General features: G+C 35.5%; 1 protein-coding gene across 6 annotated transcripts in view; it reads right to left on the reverse strand.

Moving 5' to 3' along the window:
• KIF2A (kinesin family member 2A) overlaps window positions 1-18,935 on the reverse strand; it is a 54,544-nt gene continuing 35,609 nt past the window's right edge. For 3 of the 6 annotated variants that reach the window (XM_021534359.2, XM_021534356.2, XM_021534360.3), the window contains exons 10-21: window positions 18,266-18,356; window positions 18,041-18,104; window positions 17,544-17,635; window positions 17,169-17,311; window positions 16,236-16,440; window positions 13,224-13,334; window positions 10,549-10,616; window positions 8,732-8,845; window positions 7,378-7,528; window positions 5,661-5,762; window positions 3,485-3,620; window positions 1-1,736 (exon numbers count right to left, since the gene is read on the reverse strand). In XM_021534359.2, coding sequence (XP_021390034.1) covers window positions 1,651-1,736; window positions 3,485-3,620; window positions 5,661-5,762; window positions 7,378-7,528; window positions 8,732-8,845; window positions 10,549-10,616; window positions 13,224-13,334; window positions 16,236-16,440; window positions 17,169-17,311; window positions 17,544-17,635; window positions 18,041-18,104; window positions 18,266-18,356 — 1,363 coding nt within the window. In that variant the 3' untranslated portion in view covers window positions 1-1,650. The remainder of the gene's footprint in view (window positions 1,737-3,484; window positions 3,621-5,660; window positions 5,763-7,377; window positions 7,529-8,731; window positions 8,846-10,548; window positions 10,617-13,223; window positions 13,335-16,235; window positions 16,441-17,168; window positions 17,312-17,543; window positions 17,636-18,040; window positions 18,105-18,265; window positions 18,357-18,935) is intronic. The other 3 variants (XM_021534362.2, XM_021534361.2, XM_021534358.2) reach the window with 2 other exon arrangements.

Raw genomic sequence — 18,935 nt, forward strand, 5'->3', positions numbered from 1 at the left:
TACTTCATTTAATAGCTTAATTTATTAAACACATTATGTAAAATCTACATTGTTTCAGTTTTCATGTTTACACACAAGAGGATTTTTTATTTTTAACCATTATGCGACAAGAGCTTCCCATAGCCTACCTGTCTATGGGAGATACAAACATTAAACACTACAAGAAGTTCTGGCTCATTTAACTGTCTTTTCATTGCCTTCCCTTTATATCCCCCCCGCCAGCCTGCACAAACAAACAAGCTTGTATTCCAAAAGTAGTTTTTAAACATTTCCAAGGGATAGTCTGCTGATACAAACTCCTGGAAAGAGGGAGAACTAGAGAGATCTACAGTTCTTACATGAAAGGTCAATCTTTTTTGCATACTGACTTCCAAAAATATATCGAGTGCCACCATCTAAAAAGTGCTGATACACATGGCGCCATTTGTGAGAATTCAGGTATTTGTGGGATTTCTATTAGCACTAGGTAGAGGTATTGTGCAAAATCGTCAAATGATGCAATTTCACCCCACTTTTCAGCTGCTGGCACTGTACAAAGGGAAAAATAGGTATTAGCTACTTCTTAAAGCAACAGAACTACTCAAGCTACCTGCAAACTACGGTTAATGTACATGTAACTTTATCATGCATCAAAATCCAAGTTTTTAAAACAGCATGTGAAAGGCCAGTATGGACATGTTTATCCCCAAATTTTGATAGTTAATTTATCCATACATAGCATTATCACACCATACCACATATCATATTGTCTGCATTATCCTAAGATACAACTCTCCTCAGTACATAAAACATTAGCCTTTAATATACATCAACTAATTTATATTTTTGTGGATTTTTGTTGATTTGTTGTTTTTTTTTGGTTTTTTTTTAATTGTAACAGATAAGATGTTAAAATTATATAACTGTTCTTAATGGTATTCAAATAAATCAAGATTCCAGATTTTCACATGAAAAATGGAATGTCCAGCTGTTCATCCACTCTTAACAGCCTGCGGTTCCTCTTAAAATGATATGGCACATCCTGTGAAATGAAACTATCCACCAAAAAATAAGTCTTCTTGAAACACACACACACTAAAGTAATTTATATTGACAAATAAGGAATGTATTTTTTAAGGCTGTGCTTCAGAAGAAGGAGGATATTTAGGGTTAAGTAGCCTTCATCAAGGCACAGATGGGAAGAGTTAAGCACAGCTGTTTGTGGAAGAGAAGTTATGTAAAACCAGTAGTGAGGTGTGCATGCACGCCACAGTTTTAAACTGCACAGCTGGTCTCAGTCATAAAACTGAACATGGTCAGAAGGAAGTGCTGTGACTTTTTAATGGCCACAGTTTTACTTTATTAAAAATATGGCAAGTATTTCCAAACATTTCACTATTTGAACAAATGAAGTATTTTAAACAAAATGCTTCACAGATCTGAACCCTGCAGGTTGTGCTGTCTGGTCTAGAAGCATTTTGTAGACATCAGGACCACTTCACATAAAACTGAAAATGTCATTCAGGTGAATAAGAAATAGGAGATTTCCACAAACATTTCTAACATTTTGATTCTTTCAAGTAGTTGAGTTCTCTCGGTCACTAGGTTTTGTAACAAGTGTGTGCTACAGCAGTACAGGTTCATTAATTCCTTTAGCAGCAGAGGCCCTTTTCAAAGGGCACGTGGTCTTTTCGGGTTGATCTGTTTACTGGCCTGTTCCTCTTCTTGTAGAGCTGCCCGGAAAGATTTCACTTTGTCTTTAAGGAAAAAACAGAAGAATGAGTACTGATGCTCCTGTGCTCAACAGATCTTGAAACTAAGCGCTGATCCTCCACCTCCCAGCCCTAACAAATAACAAAGAACATTCCTCCACAAAAATAGCTGACGCTACAAGGGGATTGAGCTAAACTTGGGTTCAAAACCATCCAAACAAGTTGCTTAGCAACTTAGCGTCTTCTTGGATACTACCCGTCTCTAGGCAGGACAGGTTTTTAAACTGCACAATTGTATTCCCAGCATGTGAACTGTTCACGCTTCCATTCTTGTTCTATCTTAGGGAGTCTAGGGAGATATACAATACCTATATCCTATTCCTTCCCAGCACCTTCCAAACCACTTTTAGGGACATAAAAGCCATATTTAGAGTACAGTCTGCCATTTCTAGTACATTCTAAAACCCAGAATAGTAAATTCTAGTCCCCTGTTTTCTTACGAATGTGCAAAACATCTGTGAATAAGTTTTGGAACTTACTCATTGTAAATAGTTAAATATATTGTTCACTGGTTTCATTGTAACTCAGTAAGAATGGGAGAAACCTAAAGAAGGAAGTGTGGCATCCTTGTTTTTCTGCTCCTATCCCTTCTGTGCTCAGTAATATGCCCAAGAATGAGGAAACTAAAATGATGGCAAAAATATGTCAGTTGCACAGCGACAGAAGTAAAGGCTGAACAATTCAATGACCATTACATGCCATGAGCACAACATAGATGATACCAAGACAGCATTTTTGACTTTATACATGTAACCTCCTGTAAAACTACAGTTATATTAAGCTGGCTGTAAAGATGTGAGATCTCCTAGCATTTTACCTCCAGGAGCTTTTTCAAAAACAGTATCTGCTAAGTTTCTGAAGAATAGGTAGTCACCTAAACTGCATTTTTTTATTGCTGGTGTCTCAAATTGTCATCTTCTGAAGAAAAAGCCATCATCCATAAAAAACAAAAGGAAACTCCAAATCCTAGCAAAAGTGTAATTGGCATGCTCAAGAGGCAAGCAGGCCACATCTGATCTGCTTGTTGTATTCCAAACAGATACTCAGACTGAGTAAAAAGTGAGATTTTAACTCACAGGTTTTTAACATGTATCAAGAAAACTGTTCCATCATCCTCCCAACCCACCCTTGAGCTTTTGTCAGTATAGCAGTATATATCCCAGAGTTGAAACAGTTAACAAAAAATGAAAAGGAAAATTAATCTCTGGGATATAACCAACTGACAAGTGGAAGACTTAATTTTGGGCACTAAGAATTAGCTGCAGTTTGTTTTTCAACAAACATAGGCTGTGAAAGAAAAAATTAAACTAATAGCTAAAATACTCAGAGCCTAATGGTACTCTTAAGCACAGTCTTAAAAATGATAGCAGGCTCCCTGCTACACTACAGAACAGCAGTACTTTTTCCTCATTGCATGGCCTTCTATTTTTTTTCATATAGTTGGTTTGGATTTTCTTACCTTCCTTTAGTGTTTTGGAAAAAAGAAAAGTTGCAAGACTGAGTTTGTACGTCCTGGAGTTAAAGCAAGGACTCCTCCTTTATCTTAGGATTAACAGATCATAGATATGAACTTGTTCTTAGACTGCAGAATAAATGTTCCTTCCATTGAGGGCCAGCATAAGCAGGGAAAAAAGACCCTAGAATACAGCCACTTTCTTTTTTTCCTTGTTTTTACTGCAAGTCTCTATAGCATATGCTAATAATGTACAAAGAAATTATTAAAAGCAACTTACCTCTAAGTTCAGCCAGAACATCAATTTTTTGATCTAGAACTGCTTCAAGTTGGGTAGCGTAAGAATCCACATCATAGTCCACTTCTTCTGTCATCTCAAGAAGTACTTTTTCAACTTCCAACCATCTAATGGATTCCTAGAAAAAAGTTTAAAAATACAACAAATTACATCAGCAAAGTGTAAAGACAAATAGCTGATTAAGACTCTTTTGCAGAGTGACCAGACACATTGTACTACCTAGTCACCTCAATAAGACAGATTTCAATCCAAAACTGAAACATTATTCCTAATGCAGCAAAACTGCATCTTTTTCTACATTATTTTTTTAATTTCAGTGGTCACATTATCACAGGCAAACTCCAGCTACCCAGTTCTCTTAACATTCGGAACATTAGATGGTTGTAAAGCTGAGAAATTTAGGGAAAATAACTTTCTCATGTTTGTCTCCCCTTAGACAAGAGTCAAACTTTGAAGTCAGGCTCTAAGTATGGGCTGCTTACCACTATATAGTCACAAAATCATTATTACATTCAAGGAGCCAGCATAATAATTGCCCTGTTTAGAGAGAAGTTGTATAAAAGGATACCTATTTCAAACTCGCTATTATATGATCTAAATCCACACATAGTATATTATCTAAACATAATAAAGGTTGATTAAAAGAGTTTATCTTTGCACTCTGAGCATTACAAAAAATAAGAAGGGGAAAAAAAGCTTGTAGCAAAGAAGAATGCAGCCAGGAGTATAAGTGTTATAGAACCATGCAAAATTGTGATCAGAAGAACTAAGTCCATTATAAATGCTTTAGTTAAAGAAAAAGAAAGCAGCTGACAGTTCTAGGTATACTAGAAAGCTTGGTTTGACATATCAAGTCTTTCCCTCTGTACTCCAGAGCCCAAGTGAAACTGAAAATGTAGTCCAAACCCCTTGTCTGTTTTTTGACTTTCAGGAGAGATGGAGCTTATACTGGGGTAAGATTCATGTCACCTAACATAACTTTATACATTGAAGACAAAGACTCCTGAACATGCAGAGCACTGTAAGTTGCACTAGTGTATTTTAGCCATTTTTGTTAGGAAAGGAAGTTGTATCAGCTGCTTTCAGAAGAATGCTGACAGAAGATGACTAGTACAGCTGCTGACCTTTGTATCGGTGCAGCCCACCTACATACAGCATAAACTAACAAGCCATGCCATGAACAGAGAGACCTGAGGCTTGAACACATTTCCTCCCGGAGACAGACAGAAGGAGCAATAATCTCTAGCAGAAGGCCAGATGGATACACAGAGGCAATTACATCTTAAACTAATGCAGCTTGTCTCTCCAGAAGCTGCATTAGGACATAACCACAGCATATGGCACATGACTTGCACACTTCTGTATGTTTTACTTCAGGGCTAATGTTCCATAAAAACTAGATCTCTACATCCAATGTAAGATGTTTTATTTAACATCTTGCTTTATTGTAAACACACATCAATGTTCCACTAAGTGAGATACCTAGGCTGAGGAGATAATGTGTATTCCCTACAGGTTTGATAGTCTGCTGTTCTCTAGGAACAGATGTGCCAAACAGACAGCTTGCCTGAAGGCTTTAAGGTTATGAACAGAAGCAATCCACATTTCCTTCTGAAAACAAATAACTCATACTTATTGCCATGATTTTGTGAGTGTAAAAGGTTCCATAGCACTGACCAGCACTACATGGGAAGTATTCCTTCCAAAAGCCCTGACTAATAGTGAATTAAATTTTTATGTATCTGTAACATGGAATCAAATAGGCAGTTTGAAATACATGTTTCTCTTCTGGATCTCAGCGGGAGATGTCACAAAAGAAAACTCACATTCAGACACAATACTTAGATGGAGATGACCAAACAGAAGTGGTGCCAACAGAGACATTAATTACCAGCCCAGCAAAGGAAAATTTTACAAAATTTGTGGAATAACACAGAAATGTACTGCTCTGTAATCATGGGGACAAAGACCAGGTGTTACAGAATCTGTTCCTGTTTGTTTGGTACAATCAGTTTAATATAATAAATCAGTTTAGGAATCTTTGACAGACAAAATGACTACAGATCACATACTCCTCCATCTTCAAGAGTATGCACTTTCATTGGGAAAACCTGGATTCCTGAATTAGGATAAAATGAAGTGGAGGTCCATCTTTTACCTGGAAGACAGTCCTGTGGTCTTCTACTACTTGCTCTTCCATTTCTACCATTTGTGACACAGCTTCATGGAAACTAAACAACTGCGGAGAAACTTCTTCTTCCTAAAAACAGCAGTTAACTTTGTTAGCATGGAAAGAACTGCGGCTACAGAAAAATGTTGAATGTGACCCATTTCATCACAGAACATGGAAAAAATATGCAGAAGGCAAAACCTGTCAAAAACAGAATTTAATACTTAAAAGAAGTATTAAGAAAGTCTCTAGGAATGAATAGAAGGGGCAATAAATTCAAAGTACTTACAGAGTTAAATTTAATTAATATTCATCAAAAATTTCCAGTCACTAATCCTAGCAAATACCAGAAATCAAAATATTCCACATAAAAATAACAAGTTAAAATAATGCAAAGAGGAAGTCTCAAGGGAAGAATCATAATTTCTAATAGATTTTAATGCCCACAGAAGATTTTGGTGTTCTGTCAGGGCTTTCTGTTATGCATGCTGCAACAGACAGGAAAAAAACTTTCAAAAAAAAGAGAACAGCAATTACATTCAAAACATTCCAGAAAATCAAAATTAAATTAAACTTTTGGGGAAAAAAGTTAAATAAATGTGAAGGGAGAAATCTAAAATCTACATAGTGACTGATAAATTCAAATAATGTATACATGGATTTACAAACTGAAGCCTTCTAAAAATGGCTTCCTTAGAAATGAATAGTCAGCAACAGAAGAAAGTACTGTAAGCTGTAATTAATGTTTAGCAACATGAGGAAGAACATTGTAGTCCCTTACACAATGCCTTTGAAATATTTTTAAAATATTTTTTATAATGTTATTTAAAGCATTAAGTATAGCTTAAATTCATTCAACATGAATGAGTGAGCAATGAACAAGTGATATGAGAGGATATCTGGTTGGAAGGAACATCCAATAGGAAGCTCTAGGAATCACTACCATGTTCTTATGAAACAGAGTCCTGGAAAAAACGTTATTTACTAAAGTGAGATATACCACAGAGATCACAAAGGGATGACTGACAAAATTTAAGAGTCTTGTGAAAAATGTTAGGACTGTAAGGATTTTTCTTTTCTATTTTTCATGGGCATTTTCACAAATAAGAAATTTAATCCCTTTTGAAATGTAAGGACCAGGACTAAAGCTGATAATCAGCAATGAGGAAGAATAACCTTTAGAAGACAGCTCTCAGGTCCCTACTCCTCCAGCCCAGGGAGACATACTGGGAACATCATGGGGTAAGCAGTCTTCCTAAACACTGTACTGGGGATTCACCCTAGGAAAACCAGGAGGAGGAATGATGGGTAGCCAGATTTCCACATGCAGGAAAAGACAAATTCAGTCAAAATGAAGTTGCATGCAGGGAAAATAATGCTAAAAATGAGAAATGGTTAAATAAGACAGATGAGTTTTGCCTAAAAAAATGTGATGCTATCATGGAAAAAACGCATACTGTAGATCATCACCACAGCCTGCCTAGACATTGAAAACCCTAGTCAGCAAAGAAGACAAAGAAACCATTCAAGAAACATTTTTGGGTTTGGTGTTTCTTTTGTATGGAAATGAGCATAATACCAAAACAGAAAAGGTGAAGAGGTATGCTGTATGTATTTGAGATCTTACTAACTGGCTATTGATCTGGATTTGTTCTGCCCACTGTATGTCATCATCTCTTTCCACATAATTATGTAAATCACTCACATTTTGTTCACAAAGCAGTTTGAGATCATCCCTCTGAGGAGAGCTTCCCACACCCCACTGTGTCTCCAAGTCATCCATCTGATTGGAAGTATGGTGTATAATGGAACGGATATCCCCTGTGACATTATGATCAACTGTCAGCTCCTTCACCCTATGGGCAGAAAATGTTTCACTTGAAAATTAGTAACCTCTTGTGCAAAAGAATCACAACTAAAAATAAAGCTCTATGGGTTTATGCACAATCAGTTTATTTAATAAGGAAGATGATGATGTCAGCTTCACAGATTTAATGTACTTTCAGTGACAAAATGATGTTAGTCCAATTCCTAAAAGGTATGAACCCTTGCATTTTTATCACTTGAATGTGGATTAAAGTAGATCTAGCACAAAATATTTATTTTCTGGTTGAAATCTTACTATTTGTTACCATTTAGGAGGGCAAAAATTTCAAACCCCTCAACATTAACTCTTATTACAATGGGTGATATTTCAAAGAAAAGGTCACTAGCACCCTCGACCTGATAATCTTTCTTTTCCTGCATATACAGTTATACTTTAAAAAAGTTAGTCAATCAGCTCTGCACTAGCTGTTATAAGCAAATCAACCAAGAAATTCTGAAGAAAATTATAATTTGCAACCAAACATTTCAGAGAATAAACAGATCCTTTAATTAATTTCAAAGGTGAAAATATTTTAATAAAAATGGTAGTAGTTTTTTAATAAAAATGTAAGTAGATTAAAGATTGACTGTGATTCTGTTAAAAAAAGCCTATTTAAAAGCAAGTTTATGAAAGATGCATGAAAGTCTAAGGGCAAGTTTTAGAATATACTCTTAATGTCTTTAATGGGAAAACTGTTCTTTCAAGTTCTTTTTTTATTTACTACAATGGAAAATACTTTTCATTTATCTTCAGAGTGCTGAAAAGCTTTAATAACATACGTATATATACATGTTATACATACACATATATAACATACATATATATATATATGTATATATAAATATATTTATATATGTAAGAAAATTTTCCCTTTCAGATATTCAAATTTTCTTAAACACAGAATTTTTAGATTTGGTCCACTAAATGTACAAAGCTGACATCACCATTTCTATTTTTTTTTAATGTATGAAGGAAACTAGCAAGCCTGGATACAGAATGTGGATGTTTAAGGAGGGTAAACAAAATACTGGGAAGATGATTGCGTATCATGCAGAACCATCACCTGCTAAACCAAAATTAAAACAAAGTATGTGTGACTCAAGGCAAGGGGACTAATGAAAGGTTGTCTGTAAAATTACATAGCCAAAAAGAAAACTTAAAAATAAAGTTCCATGTATAGAATGAAGTAGACCTGGTGTTTGAAGGAGAAAAGTCGTCATACTCATAGGAAGGAGAGAGATCAGAGCGACTGCCACTACCCTGTGAGAAGGGAATGTCCGAAGGACTAATTCCAAATTCCTTTACTCTGCAGCAGCAAAATACAGTGGCAAATTAAAAGAAAATGTTCTCATAAACACAGTTAAAATGACAACTCTTTGTTTAGCATACTTCTTTAATTGTTTAACTACAAAATCATTTTTATAACACAAGTGTTTTGACATATTTAAACTCTCTGCAAACAGTTCAGATCACTGGAAAAACTGAACAAAACCAGTGCTGCTAATTTGCAGGAGACTGTAACAGCAGTGTTTTGAGAAGAGTAATTCCAGATTTTGGTTTGTATACTTAATATTATTTGGTCTACATTCAATATTCCACTAAATGACTCCTTTAAAAATATCAAATCACTACAGCTACAAAAGCATAAATTCTATGTCACCTCCTTTTGTCACTGCCCACACACTAGTGTCCAGCACCTAAAACTAACTACTATGAAAATGATGTATTGTTAGAAAAAAATAAAAATCTAGAAAAAACACATGAAGCAACATATCAGTGACATGTATATACTCCATAACAACATATAACTTTAACACTAAGAGGAGGAAACAGTTTCAGTACAACTATTTAGTACACTAGAAGAGGTACTTAATTTGTTTTGTAGTGACTTTTTATGGAGTCACTTCAGCAACCTAAGTTGTATAAAGGGTAGAAGTCCCAACAAGTCTTGAATGTGCGAGGTCTTGCATCATGTTACTGTAAGCAGAGGAGTAGATGCCTCATTTATTTCTAGGAGGAAATGAGACAGACTGGTCCAAGCAGGCAGGTTTACTCCTAGCTCCATTAACCTAGACACAAGGACATTTGGAGACTGAGAGAAGCAGGCAGTAAGCCTTCCTAGTGGGCCTTTGTGCCTTGACAAGTAGAAGCAGTTGTGCTTCTGCCTGACCTCTCACTGGGGCAAACAGACCCACAGATGGTAGCCTCTTCTGGCAAAGCCAGGGTTTCTGATCTCCCAGAGGCTGTCTGCCACCTTGGTCCTTTGCATCAAAGCGTGGGGTGTCTGTCTCTGAGGCATAGGTCTGGCTGCAGGGACATACAGGAATTGATTACACCATCTCCACAGACTCTAAACATAGGAGAACTGCAGTAGCTGAGGGCTCCTTTCACACTCACTGGAGAGAGTTGAACAATTTTTTGCAGCAGTACAGGTCTCAAGTGATGCATCTGCCTTTGGAGGTGCTATTTTCTCTACAGCGATCATAAAGCTTGTTGGATTTTCTGCCTTTTTAAGCCTTTACTTAGGGTTCTCAGATATTTGCTTGAATTTGGGAAGCATGAAATTTTATATGTATATATAATACAGACTGGCAACTGCACACAATTCCACAAAAGAGATGGGGAAAAAAAAAAATCACATAATAGAAAGGTATTTAGCCAACACTCCAGGGAATTGTCATGAACACCAGCTTCCCCTAAAGCAAGAGATGGTCCTTTCAAAGGGCAAAAGTAATGTAGCCTGTCCTACATACTTTGCAATACACATTATCCATCTCTCAATAATGGCATAGATGCAGTTTTAGTAGATTCTTTTGTAATGGTTGTACAAAGTGACAATTTAAATTGAATGTGAGCCTGGATCAGTAATTTGGTTTTGATTTTATTAAGAAACACAACTACCATTAAATTATTCAAGTAGCTAAAATAATCATACATCATGGAACAGCATTATTTCAAATGTTGGTCATCAACAGCCAGTACAGCTTTAAGAAATAATGTTTTTCATACCTATTTGCATATCTCAATGTATTTAGAGTGTTTTCACATGATGCCATCCCTGGAGAAATCGTAGCAATCTGGTGAAAACAAGCCACATGTTAGCAAACCACTTTATACAGATTAAAGGGTAGATAAATTTAAATGTATATATATTTTTAATGTCCAGTTTCATTTCTGATCTTCTACGAAAAATATCTGCTATGTACAGCTATCCTTATACAATGACATCTCAGGGACACAGATGTCTAGTCAAAGCTTCAATTTAATTTTTTTAACCGTACCATGAACATCAAGAATTCACAGAAATACAATTTCCCCAACCATCTTGGTAATCTGCTGTGTAAATGTGAAATTGTAACTTAAAAATACACTCCTAAAAAAAGGAAATACATAACTCAATAGGCCCTAAGTTTAATATATCCTATAACAATTACCAAATTATTTTTTATGTATCTTTTGAGACCCTCTTCTGTTCAAGGAGATTCTATGCTGATTTTGGCCACATCAGAAACTGAACTTAGTTATAGTAAAGATAAGCTTGAGTTTAACTATTTTCCTAAGTAGAGATATATTTTTTCTCATTAGGAATTATCTGTAAACAGGATTTGATGGCTTTCACAAGACCTATCTGGAATCTAAGGTCTTTCTTTTTCCAGTTAAATTAACTACTCTGAAGATAGCACCACATTTCCCAAAATCATCAAAAATTAAAACTGACTGGGAAAAGTGGAATCATTATTTCTCCTAATTTCTCTCAGCAGTCCAATTTTTCCACCTGTTCTTTTCCCTAAGCAGTTGTAAGGGCTCTACCCAGAACAAACACCTCTGTGATCCTACACACTAACATTTTTGTGCCATCATAGACTCAGGAGACTAAAACTGATAGTGATTAAATAATCCTCATCTTCTCTTTCATACTGCTGCTGACATTCCTGTATAAAAGCAGAGGTAGTCATCCCAGGAAAAATTTCTCTTTCTGGGGAGAAAGGAAAACTATGTGGTGGATGTGATCATACAAACCTAAGTTTAAACCTCTAATACTGGTACACATCAATTAATTAAGAAAACAAGAAGCACATATTTGAGATCACACTGCCGCATGTCTCTTCTGGGTGCTAGTCAACAAAAATCTAAAACTTCCTAAAGCCCTTCCAAACTCAAATAACACCAGTTTAATGTTCAGAGCATGCCACAGACAGTGATGTTTAGATTGATGGCATTTGGCTTCCCAAGCCATTGCTACATGTGATACAGCCTGGAGACAGCTGAACTATCCTGACAATTGGAAGTGGTGAATGAAATCCATGTTTTCCTTTGCTTTGTCATTGTGGCTTTTGCTTTACCTATTTACTACCACTGCTGTAACACTAGGAGACTGCTCCAACACTTTAAGAAGCATATGGTACAGCTGCTCTAGGGAAGTGCCACTGTAGATGCCTTGGTCTGTGTGAATACCCTGTTCAGGACACATAAATTTTTGCACAAGTCTTGCTGTATAAGCTCTGCTCAGGCCCCAGCCAGCCAATTCTAGGCAGGACAGGAGGACTCAGAACTCTCTGCTGCTCACTTTCTTGTTCCTAATTCTAAATAAAGATGAAAAAGGCTGAACTACTTATGGACAGGAGCATCTTTAAGATGTGTAATAATCATTCTTCCTATTTTGAGCATCTCTATGCTGCTTGTAAGCCATCACAGTGCAATCAATGGCCCTGTTGGGACATGGAAGTCTGCAGGTTCCTACTCCTACCCTGGAGGGCTGACATGTCTGACCACTTCAGCTGTGACTGCAGCACATGAAGGATGCAACATGACAAGGAGCAGCACTGGTTAAAAAAAAAATTATTCTATGTAGTCACACTGCAATTTTCGAATGACAATTAGTTATCCTACAATGCAACTCTTAAAAAACTTTAAATGGTTTCTCAAATTATTTAGACAAGAACAGTAAAACTGCAATGACTGATAAAATGAAAAAAAAATTATGCTGACTGCAAAAATCTGGATTTCTTTTGAAGGAAGCAAATCCTAGTCATAACTGTTCATAGTATGATGTTTCAAATTTTATAAGCTTTCAAAATATTTTTCTGAACAAACTTGAAAGAAACAAAGAGTTTCCAAACCATAGTTAAATCACAGAGAGAATACTCCACCCCTAAAGATGTAACTTTTAAAACTGCAACATATCTATTAACAATAAAAGGAAAAGTCATATAAAAATGAAGTATAGAAACTAGCCATTGAGTTTTACTCAAATATTCTCCTTACAGATTCATAAATCAGAAAGCAAGTGGAAAACATATAGCAGGTATTTTATTTCAGGAATCCTTTAGTAACTTAAAAATCACAAGATTTTACTACATCATTTTATACAAATTCCATATTGAAAAGCACCACATAGTTGAAGATGTCTTATTCAAACAGCATGTTGGAGCAGTGTATCAAATCTCTCAGCTGATTCCAATGCTTGACAACTCCTTTAGTGAAGAAATTTCTTCTAATAATCAATCTAAACTATTGAGAAATGTCTCTTTTGAAATCCCTCTTCACATATAATGTCAATTAGTAAATAAATATAAGTCCAACACACTACTAGTATCATGCAACCAATTTTTAAACATAAAAGCCTAAACTTGCAGTGTCTTCTCTCTTTGTAATTGTTAGAACAGTTAACCAAATCAACTCACCATACAGGTACGTGAGTTTTCTCCAATGAATGAATCTCTTAGTACCTGAGTAAGTTTACTTGCTCTAAAAGGTGTGTGAGGTTTATTCCGGCCTAAGGCTCTAATGCATTCCTGAAAGAACAAAGAGATTCTTTATCATGGGTTAAATAAACATAATAAAAATGCAATTCAGAATCAGAAAATACATGCCTTATATTTGATGTACTCCCCCAAAAATATCATTAAAACATACTGCTAAAAGCTTGGATTCAATAAGCATTAGGCTTCCACTTATCATTAAGCTCAGTAGAGAGGAAAGAATAAAAGGATTAGAAGCCTAAAAACTGTTTCAATGTCATCCAAATTGTTTACATCTATTGTATCCAACAACAAAACTAAACAGTGTTGATGTGAAATGTTCAGGCTTACTATTATTCCTGATCATCAGCTACAAAAGCCTGAATGAGCTACAACCTCTGCCAGCAGCAGCAGCATCATGGGCAGGGACATGGGTTAACTGCACCAGTTAAAAGTAGTGGCTTTTATTCTGATTTTACCACTGTCTTTCTTTACAACTTAGAAGAAAACCAACTTTCTGAAAGCTTCCGCAGGTTACTAACCAAGTAGGCCTAGCTCTCTACCGGAAGCAAGCTCTCTTCTCAGCATTGGAAGACATTGGAAAAATTAGGTCACTCCCTGTTTTATGTGACGGAACAGGGATAAGATTGTCTCTTCCATGCTCAGAAGCAAGGGACTACACTAATATTTGCAACTGATTGGCTTCCAGTGAGCAATACTGTGTAGACGTAAGTATTATGAAATTACTACAGAAGATACAGCAGAACTAAGTACAACAGTGACACCAATCTAACCATCACTTCTGTCCACTCAGTGCTCTAATATTGTCTAAAAAGTTATTTCTATGCAAAGAAATTTTAATTCTAAATTTTTGTATTGTTGTCATCATAATATTTTGCCTGTGAATTCCAGACACTGCATTTTCCTTAACTGACATCTCTTCAGATGCAAGGCTTCCTTGGCGCACTTTGAAAGTATCTACACTCAGAACTTCTACAGCCAACCAAACTTCAATTGTATTTCAAATTAGAGCTTCGCTTTTACCTCCACTAAAAAATGGAATAGCCTTTGTGTTACATGAATAATTCTATAGAAGTTCAACTAATCCACCAGCTGCAGACATATCATATATTGAATCACTAATATGGCAATCACCAAGCTTTTAAATGATATTTTAATTTAGTATAATGATTTTTAGTTTGCTTACACTGGAAAAATTAGCATTGGACTATCTCCTTACTAGTAAAAGATCACTGAAGGACATCACCAGCTTCTAAATTTCTAGCAGAGTTTTAAAGTATATTTAGTTTTCAATACAGCTCTGAAAACCAGGTAACAAAATGACAACACTACTCCCATGTAGAGACATTACAGAAATAAATTCCTGTGCCAAAATCCTGAACAGGCTAAGATAAGACTGATATCCAGACAGAAAGAGCAAATCTGGGATTATCAACAAAAACCACTGTCAGAATGTATTAGTTTAATTGGTATTTGAAAATAACTTCATGACTTCTGAATACAAATGGAAAAGGTTGTATAAAGTTTTTGGGATAGATGGAAAATGGCATACATGTCACTGAGAAACGTTTATGGTTTTGCACCACCTTTTAGACCTCTGCAAGACATCCATTTATTTTTATTTCCCTCTTTCCCAAGTAATTTGGATGAAAATCACTAGTACAGCAGCAGCAGAACATTTTGCTATAATTAGAAAGACAATTTATATAAAAATTAACCGAATATATTGTATGAGCACTATCCAGTACAAAAGAAATACTGAAAAAAAACCCACCTCAAACCAGTCCCTCAAAACAAAATAGCTTTATTCAGTTACATTTGAAAATGAGTAGTAACATCAACCAATGGCTCCTGCATTGCCTACTTTGATGTTAAAGCAGAATAGGCCGAAGTTTTAGAACCGCTCCTTCCAATTTTTCAACATGCCATAGAATTTTGTAATGACACATTATACATCACAATTTTATGGTCTGTTGTGAGATCTATTTAGTCAGATGCCAGTCTTCTCCCAAGTTTATAGTGGGAATAAAAAGGTAACCACACAGATCTTGGGGTTCAGATTTTTTACATAAAACCAGTGTTGGTGCTGAAAGTAGTAAACCTAAGCAAAACTAATCAAACCAGAGACAAATTCTAAGAAACTCTTGTTTCTCCAGTTTGAAATCAAAAAATTACTTCCCCTATTTAGACTGAGCCTCTTTCAATCACTTTAAAATATCAAACAAAAAAAAGCAGATGAATATTTAAGTAGTATTTATTAGCTCTGTCTATATGTCCTGGACTGGATGTATAAAATCTGTAAAGTGACTGTATCAGACAATTTGCTATGAAAAAGGGTTGACAAAAATGGATTTCACCTTTCAAGGTTTAATTATTTGCTAGTTTTTTCTGGACATGCTGCTGTTGCTTTAGTCAATATATTAACAGCAGTAAATATGTTGTCAGTGTAGTATTATTTTTTATTTTAAGAAAGAAATAGTGAGATGAGTAAGAGTAACTATCTGTTAGTATTTCCTATCTTGAGTACGAAAGTAAGTAATTTGCCTTCCTATTTCAGGTATGTATCAGAAATGTCTACAAATTCAACCACTGGGACTTCTAGTGAACTTGTTTTTTTGGGATGTTTTCTTGTTTGTTTAGGGGTTTTGTTTTGTTTTTCAGTTGGCTGGTTGGTTGGCTTTGCTGGGGTGTTTTGGTTTTATTTTACAAAAACTACATGTAAGTTGACAGCACAATGTTTCTGCATTGTTTCTACTTGGGATTTACTAAATGTTCCCTCATGCACATAGCGGAAAAATTAATAAATTGGTTTTTACCTGTCATATCAATAGAGTGTGTAGACAAGCAAAGTATGCAAAACCACTAATTTTACTTGTCATTGCTATTATATGTAGGCTTCCACCTACTCCAAGGCAATAGAAACATATCAGTTACCTTGAGTGCTAAAAGGCTCTTGTTAATTTCTGCACCTTCCAGTCGCGTCTGCCTATCTGCACTCGAAGTATCTGCTCCTCTCTCATTGCCAGCCAAATCAATCAGAGAAAATTTACCATGCAATTTCCCTTTCCTTCTGAGAATAATCTGAAACACTGCATGGCTTCGAGATGAGTGCGCATTTGCAGATGTCTGGCCAGATGTCCTTTAAACAAGAGACGAGCAGAGAAAGACATTAAGTGGTGGAAGATCATACATGTTAAACACTAACCTCACAATGATAGGTTTTCAGGGCAGATTCCTGTATTTTCTTACACGTTGATAGAATGTCTAGCACTCTTGCGGACACTAGACATAGAACACTAATAATTGGATATACATAGTACAATTATGCCTCTTCTTCCATCTCTTTGAATGGGAATGGAAGATAAGTAACGTTTTGCTTCCCTTTTAAAATCAGATCTTTGTATATTTCAGATTATCAGAGAGCTTACATAAAAAATGTTGATGGCATTTTTATCTGATCATCAAGAAGTCCATGCTCAAGGCTAAATTTAAAAACAATGAAGCTGAAGTCTTGGGAAAAAAAAGAAGGTAAAAAAACTTGTGCTTAACCTCTGCCAGTATGCATCAAGGCCTTTTACAGATGAAGAACCTGGCAGCATTCCAGTTTTTGAATTATATGAATTTAAGTCAGTAAGCTGCTTACATAATACATGCAATTCACATCCTCTTGAACAATCAGTTATTTCTCTCTAGGAGAGAAAATTCTAAACATGTCTATTTAAAATGTAGGTAGATTCTTTACTTGTAGACAACATCATCAAAAACTCACTTGCATATGGAAAGGCATCACTACAAAGATACCCCAAAATAATCTTGTTCTGATTTTTTAACGTACTATGAAAAACTGGTGTAAGCAATAGAAGATACCTGCAGCTGTTGCCTACGTCAATAAGCTTAAGAACATCTTCAACACATTTGACTTCTCGCTCCTGTAACCCCACCACCTGGACTTGCTGTTTACCATCTTCTAACACTCTTAATTTTGTCTTCCTGTTCAACAAGTCAAAAACCTTAGGAAAGGAGGAAAACAGAACAGTTAAAAGAGGAGCTTTAAAAACACTCCTCTTTCAAATTCCATTTCAAATAATGCAAAACATTCAATGGAAATACACGACTGGACAGGAAATGTAAAGAATTCTTTGAAATACACTTTTAATACAAAGAGGGAAAAATCTTTTATGTGACAAACTCAAAATTTTGTGTATGAGAAACTCCTTTCTCAGAAAAAGACAAGGTACTTACCTTACCACTGTAGATCTCAAAAAATGTTGCATATACTTGAAGTTCTAACTTCTTATAGTTTGGCATCTTTAGCATTAAAAAGACATCTCGAGCTGTGAATACATTTCCAGAATAAAAAGAAATCTCATCATGTCTTTTCATTTAATGATGATTCATTAACGTGTAACAGTCTATTTTACAGCACCTCATATTTTGCAAGAATGACAGACAGGGTCAGTCAACCAAGCCTAAAACAACACAATCTAAACTGCCATATTACACTGGAAGATGCAGAAGACCCCAGAATTATAAACCTAAATAATCTGTTATTGCATTTTTGTTAAGTAGTCTATATTTACATTACTGTGTAAAGGAAACATATCTAGGGACAACTTTTGATGTTACCAAAGCTCCACTGCAATCCAAAGTAAGTAAACTGTTACGTTTGTATGACAAAGAGTAGAAAATGTATTGATCTCAACTGTCTGCCCAAAGCCAACTGATCAATGAAGTCTCACCTGCCAGTGCATATATGCCTTTAGAACAATCTTGGTTCTTTCCCGAAAAGTCACCGCCCATAGTCTAAATTAAAAAAAAAAAAAGAAAAAAAAAAGAAAAGAAAAAAAGAAAAGCACCATAAAAGTCACAGAACTGTAGTTTACATATTTCTTATTTATTAGAACAAATCTAAGTGTGTCATGTAAAAAAAAAGATTACTGCTGACTTGTAGAAAAACTACTTACATGGGTTTTCCCACTGCCTGTTTGTCCATATGCAAAACAAGTGGCCATTCCCCTTTCAAATATGGTTTCCACTAAGGGTCGAGCTGTAAACCTTAAATGCAAAAAAAACTGTACTTAGAAAACTGGAGTACTTTAAGATGCCCCTTCCCCAAGAAAAATTAAAATGCTAAGGCCAGAAGTGACAAAATTGATCTTCTATTTTGACGGGTCAAAGGACATTTATACTCTAATTTTTGAAGTAATACCAGCTCTAAGGTATTCAAATTTTCCAAACCATCTCAAGCTACAAGGTCTCTCTCATTAGTTTTACAACAATACAATCCTTCGTTAAATCCTAAAACAATTATTTCCTTGTTTTAATGATCCAACACTCCACACTTTACTAAACAGAGTCTGAAGCTCCCTCAACATGACAGAATAAGAAGATACTAAAGCAGGACAGTGGAGCAGATAGGAATTTTGTCAATAGTAAATTTCTGTTGTAGTTTTTTTTCCTCCCCAAATCAAATTCCAAGATTAAATTTGAAAGACAAGAGGCCAAAACAACATTGCACATCTGATTTTTTGAGAACAGGCACACATTAAGAAAGGGCTCAAGATAATGGATACTCAACCTCTTATGAATGAAAAAAATCTACTTATCTGTGAGGTTATCTGCTGTGTCAAAAGT

The sequence above is a fragment of the Lonchura striata genome, chromosome Z (genome assembly GCF_046129695.1).
Source record: "Lonchura striata isolate bLonStr1 chromosome Z, bLonStr1.mat, whole genome shotgun sequence".
NCBI classification, from domain to species: Eukaryota; Metazoa; Chordata; class Aves; order Passeriformes; family Estrildidae; genus Lonchura; species Lonchura striata.